The sequence below is a fragment of the Heterodontus francisci genome, chromosome 1 (assembly GCF_036365525.1).
Source record: "Heterodontus francisci isolate sHetFra1 chromosome 1, sHetFra1.hap1, whole genome shotgun sequence".
In the NCBI taxonomy this organism is placed as follows: Eukaryota; Metazoa; Chordata; class Chondrichthyes; order Heterodontiformes; family Heterodontidae; genus Heterodontus; species Heterodontus francisci.
Window position 1 is genome coordinate 62,237,138 of NC_090371.1, and position 13,742 is coordinate 62,250,879.

At 43.7% G+C, this 13,742-nt stretch overlaps 1 protein-coding gene across 1 annotated transcript in view; it reads right to left on the reverse strand.

Annotated features, from left to right (window-relative positions):
• LOC137369758 (A disintegrin and metalloproteinase with thrombospondin motifs 12-like) overlaps positions 1–13,742 on the reverse strand; it is a 780,536-nt gene that overhangs the window by 363,966 nt on the left and 402,828 nt on the right. The window contains exon 10 of the mRNA XM_068031165.1: positions 11,577–11,669. Within this exon, the coding sequence (XP_067887266.1) occupies positions 11,577–11,669 (93 nt within the window). The remainder of the gene's footprint in view (positions 1–11,576; positions 11,670–13,742) is intronic.

The window sequence follows — 13,742 nt, forward strand, 5'->3', positions numbered from 1 at the left end:
TGGTTCAGGTACACTCGAGGTACCTTTCCACAAGAATGAAAGATGAGACACATCTCAGATGAGATGAGATGAGATGAATAAAAGATGAGACACGGCACAGTGGCGCAGTGGTTAGCACCGCAGCCTCACAGCTCCAGTGACCCGGGTTCAATTCCGGGTACTGCCTGTGTGAAGTTTGCAAGTTCTCCCTGTGTCTGCATGGATTTTCTCCGGGTGCTCCGGTTTCCTCCCACATGCCAAAGACTTGCAGGTTGATAGGTAAATTGGCCATTAGCAATTGCCCCTAGTATAGGTTGGTGGTAGGGAAAATGTAGGGGACAGGTGGGGATGTGGTAGGAATATGGAATTAGTGTAGGATTAGTATAAATGGGTGGTTGATGGTCGGCACAGACTCGGTGGGCCGAAGGGCCTGTTTCAGTGCTGTATCTCTAAACTAAACTAAACTAATTATACAGCACAGAAACAGGCCCTTCAGCCCATTGTGTCTGTGCGGCCATCAAGCACCTAACTATTCTAGTCCCATTTTCCAGCACTTGGCCTGTAGCTTTGTATGCTATGGCATTTCAAGTGCTCATCTAAATACTTCTGAAATGTTGTGAGGATTCTTGCCTCTACCATGCCTTCAGGCAGTGTATTCCAGATTCCAACCACCCTCGGTGTGAAAAAATTTTTCCTCAAATCCCCTCTAAACCTCCTACCCCTTACCTTAAATCTATGCCCCCTAGTTATTGACTTCTCCGCTAAGGGAAAAAGTATCTTCCTATCAATGCCCTTATAATTTTGTATATCTCAATCATGTCCCCCTCTCATCCTTCTCTGTTCAAAGGAAAACAACCCTAGCCTTTTCAGTCTCTCTTCACAGCCGAAATGCTCCAGCTCAGGCATCATCCTGGTGAATCTCCTCTGCACCCTCTCCAGTGTAATCACATCCTTCCTATAGAGCGGCAACCAGAACTGTACACAGTACTCCAGCTGTAGCCTAACTAGTGTTTTATACAGCTCCATCATAACCTCCCTGTTCTTATATTCTATGCCTCAGCTAATAAAGGCAAGTATCCCATATGCCTTCCTCACCACCTTATTTACCTGTGCTGCTGTCTTCAGTGATCTATGGACAAGTATACCAAGGTCCCTCTGACCTTTCCAGGGTCCTACCATCCAATTCTTTGCCTTGTTAGTCCTCCCAAAATGCATCACCTCACACTTCTCAGGATTAAATTCCATTTGCCACAGCTCCACCCATCTTACCAGCCCCTCTATATCGTCCTGTAATCTAAGGCTTTCCTCCTCACTATTTACGACACCACCAATTTTCGTGTCATCTGCGAACTTACTGATCATACCTCCTATATTCACGTCAAAATCATTAATGTACACTACAAACAGCAAGGGTCCCAGCACCGATCCCTGTGGTACACCACTGGTCACAGGCTTCCACTCGCAAAAACAACCCTCGACCATTACCCTCTGTTTCCTGCCACTAAGCCAATTTTGGATTCAATTTGCCAAATTGCCCTGGATCGCATGGGCTCTTACCTTCTTCACCAATCTCCCATGTGGGGCCTTATCAAAAGCCTTACTGAAGTCCATGCAGACTACATCAACTGATTTACCCTCATCTACACATCTAGTCACCTCCTTGAAAAATTCAATTAGGTTAGTTAGACACGATCTCCCCCAGACAAAGCTGTGCTGACTATCCTTGATTATTCCCTGCCTCTCCAAGTGGAGATTAATTCTGTCCCTCAGAATTTTTTCCAATAGTTTCCCAACCACTGATGTTAGCCCCATCGGCCTGTAATTACCTGGTTTATCCCTGCTACCCTTCTTAAATAATGGTACCACATTCGCTGTCCTCCAGTCCTCTGGCACCTCTCCCGTGGCCAGAGAGGATCTGAAAATTTGTGTTAGAGCTCCTGCTATCACCTTCCTTGCCTCACATAACAGCCTGGGATACATCTCATCTGGGCCTGGGGATTTATCCACTTTTAAGCCCGCTAAAACATCTAATACTTCCTCCCTTTCAATGTTAATATGTTCAAGTATATCGCAATCCCCCTCCCTGATCTCTACACTTACATCGTCCTTCTCCACAGTGAAAACAGATGAAAAGTAATCATTTCAAACCTCACCTATGTCCTCTGGCTCCACACACAGATTGCCACTTTGGTCCCTAATGGGCCCTACTCTTTCGCTGGTATCCTCTTGCCCTTAATAGACATATAAAGCAGCTTATAGCATTTTCCTTTATCTTGCCCGCCAATGTTTTTTCATGTCCCCTCTTCGCTCACCTAATTACTTTTTTAAGTAACCCCCTACACTTTCTATACTCCTCTAATGCCTCCGTTGTTTTCAACGTTCTAAATCTGCAATAAGCCTCCTTTTTGTTTCCTTATCCAATACTCTATATCCATTGACATACAGGGTTCCCTGGACTTGATGGTCCTACCCTTCACTTTAATGGATACATGTTGGCTCTGAACCCTCACTATTTCCTTTCTGAATGACTCCCAGTGGCCTGATGTAGACTTTCCTACAAGCAGCTGCCCCCAGTCCACTTTGGCCAGATCCTGTTTTAACAAATTGAAATCAGCCTTTCTCCAATTCAGTACCTTTATTTCTGGCCCGTCTTTGTCCTTTTCCATAACTACCTTAAATCTTAGAGTTATGGTCACTATCCCCGAAATGCTCCCCCACTGCTACTTCTACCACTTCCGAAGAAGGGTCACTGACCCGAAACGTTAACTCTGCTTCTCTTTCCACAGATGCTGCCAGACCTGCTGAGTGCTTCCAGCATTTCTTGTTTATACTTCTACCACTTGTCTGGCTTCATTCCCTCGGATTAGGTTCAGTACTGCCCCTGCTCTTGTCGGACTTTCTATGTACTGGCTCAAAAATCTCTCCTGTATGCATTTTAAGAACTCCTCCCCCTTTAAGCCTTTTGCAGTAAGACTATCCCAGTTGATATGAGGTAAGTTGCAATCCCCTACTATTATTACCCTATTATTTTGACACCTGTCTGAGATTTGCCTACATATCTGTTCCTCTATCTCTCCCTGACTGTTTGGATGCCTGTAGTACACTCCCAGCCAAGTGATTGCCCCCCTTTTGTTCTTAAGTTCTACCCATATGACCTCATTTGAGGAACCTTCTAAGATATCATCCCTCCATTGAATAATAACATTCAGTCATTTCAATCACGAAGATTTTTCAATATTTAGTTTTGATTTCTATTAATCTTAAAGTTACATTCGCCTGTATAATTTAGTGTTTGTTTCGACAGCCAAGAGAAATCTTTGAAGCTGCTGCAGGGTCAGTATTAAATGTAAACTCAAAATTGAATTCCACTTGCACCAGAGTAGCATTCCCATTTCCTCTCCCAGAATTGTGTGGGACCTTTCTTATTGTCACTGTCAAATTGTACTGATTCACAGATCACTGTTGATAAGTACTTGCTACAAACTAGGTTGTGATTGCCTAAAGTGTAATTTTTGCTACAACTAACAAGGAAAGAAAATAGGAGAGATTTTCCAAATCCTTTTTCCGATTGATTGCACTCACTTTATGCAGATGTAACCAATCAAAAAGCTACCCTAATCAGTCAAGGCAGAATTCAAGTATACTCAGTGGCTGAAATTATTTATTTAATTGAAGTCACAATTTAAATTATATTCTATGACTACAATTTTAGTAAGACTGTGTGTCAGACACAACATACCAAACTATAAAACGTGAGCAGAACCCTTCTTACATAGTGCATTGAGTTAATTCAGCTATTGTGTTGTAGTCCTTTGTTTTAATGAACAGATTGCTGCGTGTGCCTGGGCTAAAGGAGGATCTTTCTGATATACTTTAATGTTGAGCTCCGACATTTTTGACAGACCATGGCGAATGACCGTCTGTACAAAGTATTAGTCACTGCAGACTCAATGTTGAGAAAAACCTCCTAAGTGAAACGTTACTTCAGATTGGGAAGTAAGAAGAAGTAACATATCTTTTATACTCATGCATATTAATGAGAAAAAGAAGGAAATTTTGGGGAGAGAGAAGGAAACAAATATATTTCCATCATTAGCAAATTCTGCAAATCCACCACAATCATAAAATAGAACTCAAATAATTTGGAGTAAAAGATTATAGGGAGGAAAGAACAAAGTTGCTGTGTATTACATTTTGGAAGCAGGTTTTGTAAACTAGTCAGTAAATAGTATAACAAATATTATATTTGCGAGGCCTGTATCTTTCTGTACGAATAAAGTGTAAAATATTTTGGAGGCCACTGAGCTTGCAGCAAAGCAAATTCAGGAACGTGGATGCCTTGGGAGGCAACGGCCCAAATTATTATTGAGAGACCCAGACGAGCATGCCACTCCTTCTGGTCCCAACAGAAATAATTTAACAATTACAAATAGTCGTTTGGTCGTACTGAACTTGAGAATTGCTGAAAATAGAGACATATTGTTGAAGCTTTTCAGCTTGCACTCATCAGGACAATACGCAAGAATAACCAATGTAAGGGAAAACAACAACTTATACAACTTATGAGAAGAGAGTGCTGATTGGTTGGTAAGTGAACTCTGGTACTGACTGACAGTTAACTGCCAAGCTTTGTTTGAAATTTAAACAGGCAGCTTGACTCGGATTGGTCAAGGCTTAACCCTGAGGAATGAACCAGTGAATGGCTGTCACTTATTTTGTTCAGCTGGAACAGGCGCAATGTGTATACATATTCTTTCTGCCTGCATTAGGGTGGTGCAGTGGTTAGCACCACAGCCTCACAGTTCCAGCAACCCGGGTTCGGTTCTGGGTACTGCCTGAGCGGAGTTTGCAAGTTCTCCCTGTGACTGCGTGGGTTTCCGCCGGGTGCTCCAGTTTCCTCCCACAGCCAAAGACTTGCAGGTTGATAGGTAAATTGGCCATTGTAAATTGCGCCTAGTGTAGGTAGGTGGTAGGAGAATTGTGGGGATGTGGTAGGGAATATGGGATTAATGTAGGATTAGTATAAATGTTTCAGTGTTGTATCTCTCTATGACTCTAAAGAACAGGGCCCTGTGTATTAATATATGTAGCTTTCAGTGTGTGCAAATGCACCACACTATGAGACCTACTGACAATCTTAAATTGGTTGTCAGCATGATTCTTAGCACACTGAGGATTATTTAGCAAATGTTGTCCAATTGAGGAATCACATCTAATGTTGGACCTGTGTTTTGAGTTTTGCAAGCACAGGCTGGTTGGGTGCGGCCTGTACCTTGCCCATTGCGAACAGCAGAAGGGACATGTTGTTTGATACGATCTGCCAGTCTTTGGGACGTATGGCCTGCATACCTAGCATCACATTTGCATTGAGATTCATGTCACACATTACTCATTTGTGTGATAGGCAGGACGTCTTTTTGGCTTGATGGCAGCATCCTGTCAGTGGCAAACACCACACATGAAACAGCTCGCATTACCTAAGCACTAAAACCCTCAACGCATCAAACACTCCGTGATGCCCACAAATCAGGGATCTCTTGGTTGAGGTAGTCATCAACCTGAAACGTTAACTCTGCTTTTCTCTCCCCAGATGTTGCCTGACCTACTGAGTATTTCCTGCATTTTCAGTTTGTGTTAAAGACACTATGCAGGGCTACTTACATGTTAAACCCCGAAAACAGTAGATTATGGACACAGCAAAATGGTCCAACAAATAACAGATCAGAGAAAAGCTCTGTAGCCCCACTACGCTCAGATGGAATGGTGATGAACAACCAGGTAACTAACAGGAGAAGGAGGCTCAGTGAACATCCCAAACATTAAATATATTGGAACATACTATCTGAGCTCAAGAGAAATGGCTGAAGTGTCTACAACTAAAAGTGCTAAGTGAATGATGTTATTCATCCTCCTCCTATGGTTCTCATCATCATAGATACTAGTGTCCAGTCATGCCAGTTCATTCCATGTGACATTAAGGAGTGTCTGACTGCACTAGAAACAGCAAAGGTTAGGATCCACCTCCTGATGTCAGCAGAAGGCCTCTGTGCCATGTGATTTTCCATTGCGTCCTTTCTGCTTTCCGCCTGGAATAGGAGATAAGTTGCAGGTGGGATTTCAATGCAGCTCAGCTGTAAAAATCCACTGCATCTCACTGTGGCACAGTGAGCAGGAAATTAACTTGCTGGCATGGTTTCCCACTGGCAGTTAAATTCCTGGATTCTGTATCAGCGGACAGTTATTAGCCCAGATTTTTCTGGTAAAATAACGGCGTGTGAAGAACGCACAGCATTAATAATATGCAAACTGTGGTGAGAAAGAGCCACCCCGTGAATTGTGAATTGCCACAAGTTGCACTGCTCTACCATTAACTTTGTAAAAATGGGATCTCGCCCTTAACAGCTCCATGAGGTTTATAAATTTTCTGCATTTGCGCATTAAGTTTAGTGGAGTAAATAATAGCATATGTCGTCAGTGGCATCCTTCCATCAACATGAGATGATGGACATGTAACAAATCCATAGGCGATGAGACAGTTTCACATGGTGCACTTTCGCTGATGGCTGAAGAGACCAATCCGTGACAGGCAGGTTCTGCCGCAAGTGCCACATATGAGGTGGTTATCAGGTGTCATTGTGAGGTTCTGTTTACAGCTTTGGCTTCTGCTGTCAAGCTGCTGTAGCCACTTATCGTCATGGTGGCACACATTTCCCTCTGTCATTGGCTAGTGTCTCCCATGTGTGAAAATCGATATTTAGAGCCTTCGAGTCACACTTGCAAGTGTACCTGAAGTGAAGCTTTGGGAGTCCTACTGGTCTTCTGGCTCCGGCTACCTCCCCATATAGAATATCTTTAGGAATGCATCCGTCTTCCATCCTGCGAAAATGCCCCAACCTGCGAAGTAGTCTCTGCTTGAAGATTGCTAACCTACTTAGGAGATTTGCATTTGAGAGGACTGTCGCATTCATGATTTTGTTCTTCCATGAGATGCTGAGAATGCACTGCAGACATCCAAGATCAAAATTGTTGAACTTCCTTTCTTGATAACTGTAAGTCATCACTGCTTCACACTGTACAACAAGGTGCTGAGAACACAAGCCTCAGAAACCAAGAAACCTCAGGGTCAGCTTGTTGTTTTGCAATGCACATTTTGTGAGTCCCTAGCTGCTTTCCCACTGCTTGTCACAGAGTGACACAGCACCGAAATAGGCCCTTTGGCCCAACGAGTCCGCACTGACCATTTATACTAATCCTACATTAATCCCATTTTCCCTCTCACATCCCCACCTTCCCTTAATTCTCCTACCATCTACCTACACTAGGGGCAATTGTTACAATGGCCAATTTACCTATCAACCCACAAGTCTTTGGCATGTGGGAAGAAACCTGAGCACCCGGAGGAAACCCACGCAGTTACAGGGATAACTTGCAAACTCCGCACCGGCAATAGCTAGAACTGAACCCGGGTCACTGGAGCTGTGAGGCTGCGGTGCTAACCACTGCACCACTGTGCCACCCTACTATGCCACTGTGCCGTTTGTGTCGAGTTCTGCACCAAGAATCAGATTGTCTGTCTCAGTGGAGCCAAGGTAGCAGAATTTCCTGTGGAGTGAGGGCGGAGATGTGACAATATCTTATAACCACAGTTTTCTTGATGATTATGGTAAGTGAGCACAGGATACAGGCACAGGAGAGAGTCTTTGTACTGAGTTTCTGTGTGGGCGACTAGCACTGCATCATCAGTGTAAAGGAGTTCTCTGATCAAGACGTGCTGTATTTTTTAATTTGCTTTCAATCTGGCCAGATTGTTGAGCTTTTCATCTGACCTAGTATGCAGGCAAATTCCTTCCATATCTGCAGGGAAGGCAAAGGCCAGGAGCATGGAGAAGAAAATACCAAACAGTGGGGGCTAGGACACAGTCCTGTTTCACTCCATTCTTCACCTTGAAACTGTCGAAAGTGGAGCTGTCAAACTATACAGTACTGTGCATGTTGTCATGAAAGGAATGGATGAGATTAAGGAGCTTTGATAGACAGCGAATTCTCTCCAAAATCTTGCAGAGTCCTGCTCTGGTGGAGGTGTCAAGTGCTTTTGTATGATCTACGAAAACCAGGTGGAGAGAGGTGTCCTGTTCCATATACTTCTTCTGTTGCTGGCATATGGAGAAGATCATGACCACTGTAGATCTGCCAGCACAGAAACCGTACTATGCTTCTGCATACTCTCGATCTTCAGGTTGGTATAGTCTTTTCAGCAATACCCTAGCAAAACGTCTTCCCAGTGATGCTGAGGAGTGAGTTACCCCTGTAATTTTTGCAGTCTTTTCTGTTGTTACAGCTTTTGTATAATGTGATGATGTTTGCATTATTCATGTCCTGTGGAATGGATCCTGCCCTCCAACAAAGGAGGAGATCATGAAGATGTGGCAGTAGGTGGGACTTCCTGTGCTGAAGCAGTTCAGCTGGAATTCCATCCTTGTTGGGTGCCTTTCTGCTTGCTAAGGAATCAATGGCCTCTTCAAGTTCAAATGATGAGGGTTCTGTTTCTAACTCATCCATGACAGGAAGCTGCAAAAAGCATCAAGCACAGACTGGGAGATGTCCATCTCATGGGAATACAGCTTATAATAGTGTTCAACCCAGTGGGACATCTGTTTGCTTCTGTCACTGAGTACTTCACCATCTGCCAATTTTAGAGAGGTACCTTCGATAATGGTAGGACTAAGTGCTTTCTTGATCTCATCATACATAACATTTTCATGGTCACAGGCAGTTTGGATTTCTTGACATAGGTTGATCCAGTGTTCATTTGCACAATGTTTCCCTGACTTTTGCACGACTGCCTTGGCTACTTTCAATTCATGCAGTGTTCTGGCTGTTAGGTTTATGTTGTGCATCAGGTAAGCTTTGCTTTTTGTTTCAATAACAGATGTCATATCTGCTTTGTAGGTCTTAAACTAGTCTTTCTTGTGGGTTCCACCTTTACCAAATGTTGTTGCTGCTGTGTCATGGATGACTGAATTTAGCGACTTCCAAGCTTCATCACTATCAGCATCATTTGCACATTATTTGTCCATTAAACATAACACAGAACATTAAGTGGAGTAAATAATAGCATAAGTACCCTTTAACTATGTGATCATTGTTACTGACTGCCAATCAACCTCTCTGGCCTAGAATGAGAACAATTAAAACTATGGAGTCTCATTCTTTCAGATTGTGAAGTGCTAAAGATTGTAAAAATGGCAAATCATAATTTTTAAGTCTTGCTTTTCACTTCTGTGTCTTCTTTCTCTCTTAATCCAATCTTTCTTTCATGCTCCATTTCTCATTCTGTCACCTGATCTAATATTGAATTCACCCACTCTAATTCACCCTCCTTCTCAGCCCTTTCTCTGTTTATTTCTCAATCCTTTAATCTCAATGGTTAAGGATCATGGATGTGGGTGCTTGAGAGAAGCAACAGCCTGAATTATAATTATGAGACCCAGAAAAGCATTCTACTACTCCTGCCCCCTCAAAAATAATTGAAAACATAGCTTTTTGGGCCTCTCAGGCTGTATCTCCAGGTGCACTATTTGTCCTGTTGATCATCAAATTCCCAGATGAGAAAAAAGCCTATCTAATAGGGCACACGGTGATGCTCCCCTCCAGCAAATTATGGGTCAATGTAAGGTCTCTGTTTGTCTTTCTCTTGTATTAGTGTCATATTCATGCACAAAACAGGGTCTGCCCACCTTCAAATAAAATCAGCACATCTCCCCTGTGTTTACTGCAATTGGAACTTAAACTTCCTGGCTTCCAACTAGACTAAATTTCGCTGAAATATTTTGCTATCACAAAAAATTAACAAATAAATAGTTTTTTAATAATTGCTAATAATTACAGAGTTTAATGTAATGATTATTTGGGCAACATTACACTAACAAATGGCCATTCTATCTGACCTAAACTGAATACAGCACATGATTTTCATAGGAATTTCCAATCCCAGTTGCTCTTTTGCAAGCGAAATGAGAGTTAAGAAAATGGAACAATGTCTATGCTTGATAAATAAAATGTGTTCCATTTTTTAGACAATAACAGTGAAATGCAAATTAATTTTAGTCCCCTCAAGCCCAAAGGGAAGGCACCCTGTATTTAGAGGCCACCTCCCTGTGTGGCAGAGACACCACCGCCCCCTGCTGCTGGTTAAATCCCAACGGCGGGGGAAAGAGACCCTTAAGTGGCAATGGCTACCCCATTGGTGGTGTCATTGTGACCGTAGCATTGTGCACCGTAGCCTACCGCCAGGCATCCTATGACTCCGATTTCCATTTTTGGACAGAACTGGGTGCTGCAGCATGCCCTCTCTAGCCAGTATCATCTGGCAGCCCAACCAAATTAGATCCCAAAGGTAAATTACTTTCTTATTAAGTGGATCTGGGAGGAGCAAATCCAGCTGGGGCTGCTGCCATTCCAGCTTCCTTTTTGCACTCTCCCAGCCCCTTCAATGTAGCTGGCTGTCTGATATTGTGATGGAACTGGAGCCAGAATGGTTCCCCAGGACACTCTAACTCTGGCCAAAGCCAGGTGTCCCAATGCAAAAGTGGACTGGGTCTCTTGTTGCAATTATCCCATGTATTAAATGGACCATTGTAACAATTTGTCCTCGGGTGTGCCTTGTGACAAAGAAAATAAATGTTGAAATAGACTTGGACCCATTACAAATCCGAATGCAATATGCCAACTGCTTTCATCAATGTCGCAGGAGTTGTTCTGGGAGAGAATTAATTGTGTAATTTTCACTCAATGGGGGTGAAATTGGTCTGCAGTGGTAAAGCTACATGGGTGATAGTGCACTGACAGCCCCTTTACACTCTCCTGGAAAAGAAAATCCTGTTCAATGGAAAACGGGATGTCATTGGACTACCATCCAAAACCAACTTTAACCCCATTTCCCCGATGTTTGCGAATGATTTCACTGCCAAACCAGTTCAAAGAATTAGCTGTTCTCAGCTAGGTTATTGTGCCTGCTCACTGCCTACTGCTCTCGTCTGGGTTATTGCGCCTGCTCACTGCCCACTGTTCCCACCTGGGCTATTGTGCCTGCTCACTGCCCACTGTTCCCACCTGGGTTATTGCGCCTGCTCACTGCCCACTGTTCCCACCTGGGCTATTGTGCCTGCTCACTGCCCACTGTTCCCACCTGGGCTACTGCGCCTGCTCACTGCCCACTGTTCCCACCTGGGTTATTGCGCCTGGTCGCTGCCCAATGATCTGTGCTACAAAATGTACTTGTGCCATCAGTCGCAGGTGTAATTCCCTCACAACCTAAAAGCCTATTGAGGCCATATGTCAAGACTAATAGCGAGTGACTGTCTGGGTGATGAACCCTTTTAACTTAAAACCAACCCAAGCTAGCGCCTTCAGTAGAGAGGGAGGAAGAAAACTGGGAAGACATATTTTAAGTATTTCAAAATATGTTGACTATTGTAAAAAAAAGTCAACTCTTGACTGAAAGAAATGTTTGAATTTTATGCTGAATCTGTTCTGATTATCCCAAGGACAATGGGGTTTATTTTTATAGCCTATTGGAATGGAGGCCCTTTACACACCTTCTTTTCTCCACACTCGGTTCCGTCTGCTGCAGCGTCCAGCTTAGAGCGGCAAGAGCCATTCACTGAGCACCAGAGAGTCTGGCAAACATTCTGTCAATAAACAAGTGGACAAAGGAATCAATCATTAAACTATATTTAATAAATGTTACACCTTACGTTGATCATTTAGAGTGCAAAAGTAAGGATGTTATGCTAATCCTTTATAAAATACTGATTAGACCTCAGCTCGAGTACGGTGTCCAATTCTGGGAAGCACACTTTCAGACCTCAGAGAGGCTGCAGAAGAGATTCACTGGAATTTTAATTCAGTTATATGAAGGGGCATCAGTTATATAGAAAGACTGGGGAAGCTGTGGTTGTTTCCTCAGAGCAGAGAAAGTTAAGAGAAGGTTTTCTAGAAGCGTTAAAAATCGTGAACGGTTTTGATAGAGTAAATGAGGAGAGTCTGCATCCAGCATTTGAAGATTTCATACCCAGAGAATACAGATTTAAGGTGACAGGCAAAACGACTAAAGGCAACATAGGATTTTTTTTACACCAGTTGTTGTGATCTGGAATGGGTGACAGAAGCAGATTTAATCGTAACTTTCAAAAAGGATAAAGGGAAGAAAAATTACTAAACTGTGGGGACAAAGCCAAAGGCCGGAATTTTACTCCGCCCCAGCGGGTTGGATGGTGGCGTGGGGGTGGCGTTAAATTGAGTGGCAGGCTCCGGGAGGCCTACCCGCCCCACTTCCGCCTCCGGACAAGTTTACGGTATCAGGCGGGGGCTGGGAAACGGCCCGCCCGCCCAAGGCCAATCAAGGCCCTTAAGTGGCCACTTAACTGCCACTTAAGGGCCCTCGCCCGTCTCCACGGATATTTTACCCATGGCAAGCGGGTGTGCTGGGGACATGAAAGGCCGCCCAGCGATAGCTGCCGGCCTTTCTGCGCCCCGGGGTGGGGGGGGGCGCATGGCAGTTGGGCACAGGGTGCCCGATTGAAGGCCGCCCTGCCTCCCAACCCACCCCCAGGACCTAAGACACCCCCCTGCCTCCAAACGACCACTTCAGCCTCACCAGGGAATGACCAATCCCACTGGTGAGGCATGCCCCTACTTACCTTCCCTCCAGGGTCCCTGGTGTTGGCTGGGCCCGCTGATTGGCCGGCAGCTCACTGAGGTGGGACTTCCTCCCTCAAGTGGGTGGAAGTCCCACCTCGGGACAATTAAAGCCTGGGGACCTGTAAAATATGGGACGGATCCCCGGGCTAGGCGGAAGCGGGTTCACCACCGACTTTCAAGTCGGAGTCCGGCTCCCGTCCATCCACCGTAAAATTCTGGCCAAAGAGTGGGATTAATTGGATAGCTCTTTCAAAGAGCTAACACAGATACAATAGGCCAAATGGCCTCCTTCTGTGCAATGATGTTACGAAACTGAAAGTGAGTTGGTTGTTGCCTGGTCCTGTTATTCAGAGGATAAATACAAACTCCTATCATAGCTTTGACTTAACAACAGTTTATATACCACCTCTAATGTAGTAAAATGTCCCAAGGTAGTTCATAGAAGCATAATCAGACCAAAAATTGACACCAAGTCAAAGAAGGAGACATTAGGACTGGCAGCTAAAAGCTTGATCAAAGAGGTAGGTCTTAAGAAGCATCTTAAAGGAAGAAAAAGAGGTAGAGTGGCCAAAAGGTTGAGAGAGAGAATTTCAGACTTACGAATAGAAATATCAATGTAATCCTGAAACTTAAGTCTTGTGTTCTTCTTCACATATTTATGTGTTATATAAATGTAAAAAGAAATGCTAGATAGGCACATTGGCTATAACTTATTCATCGCCCATAGTCTCACAGGCTAATAATAAAAGCTTGAGAGGATATGGAATAATCCTTCATCTCCCAGTTCAGGATATCAGCAAACAGTTTCTCTTCCATTCTTTTCAACATGAAAGGGAATTACGACAGCAAAGTATAATTATTTAAACAAGCAGTAAAGTGTCAAGACCACAAGGAATTAAAATGAAACAAGTATTAAATGAGTGGTGCTCAAGGAAAGAAGCATTAAGCAACATCTTTGGGTTTGCAGTTATAGATGTGTAGGTAAGATTAATGAGTTACTGTCATCAATTTTCCTTATTTTGTTCACGAAGAGCGGCCCAAAACAGCTACAATACAGAGCA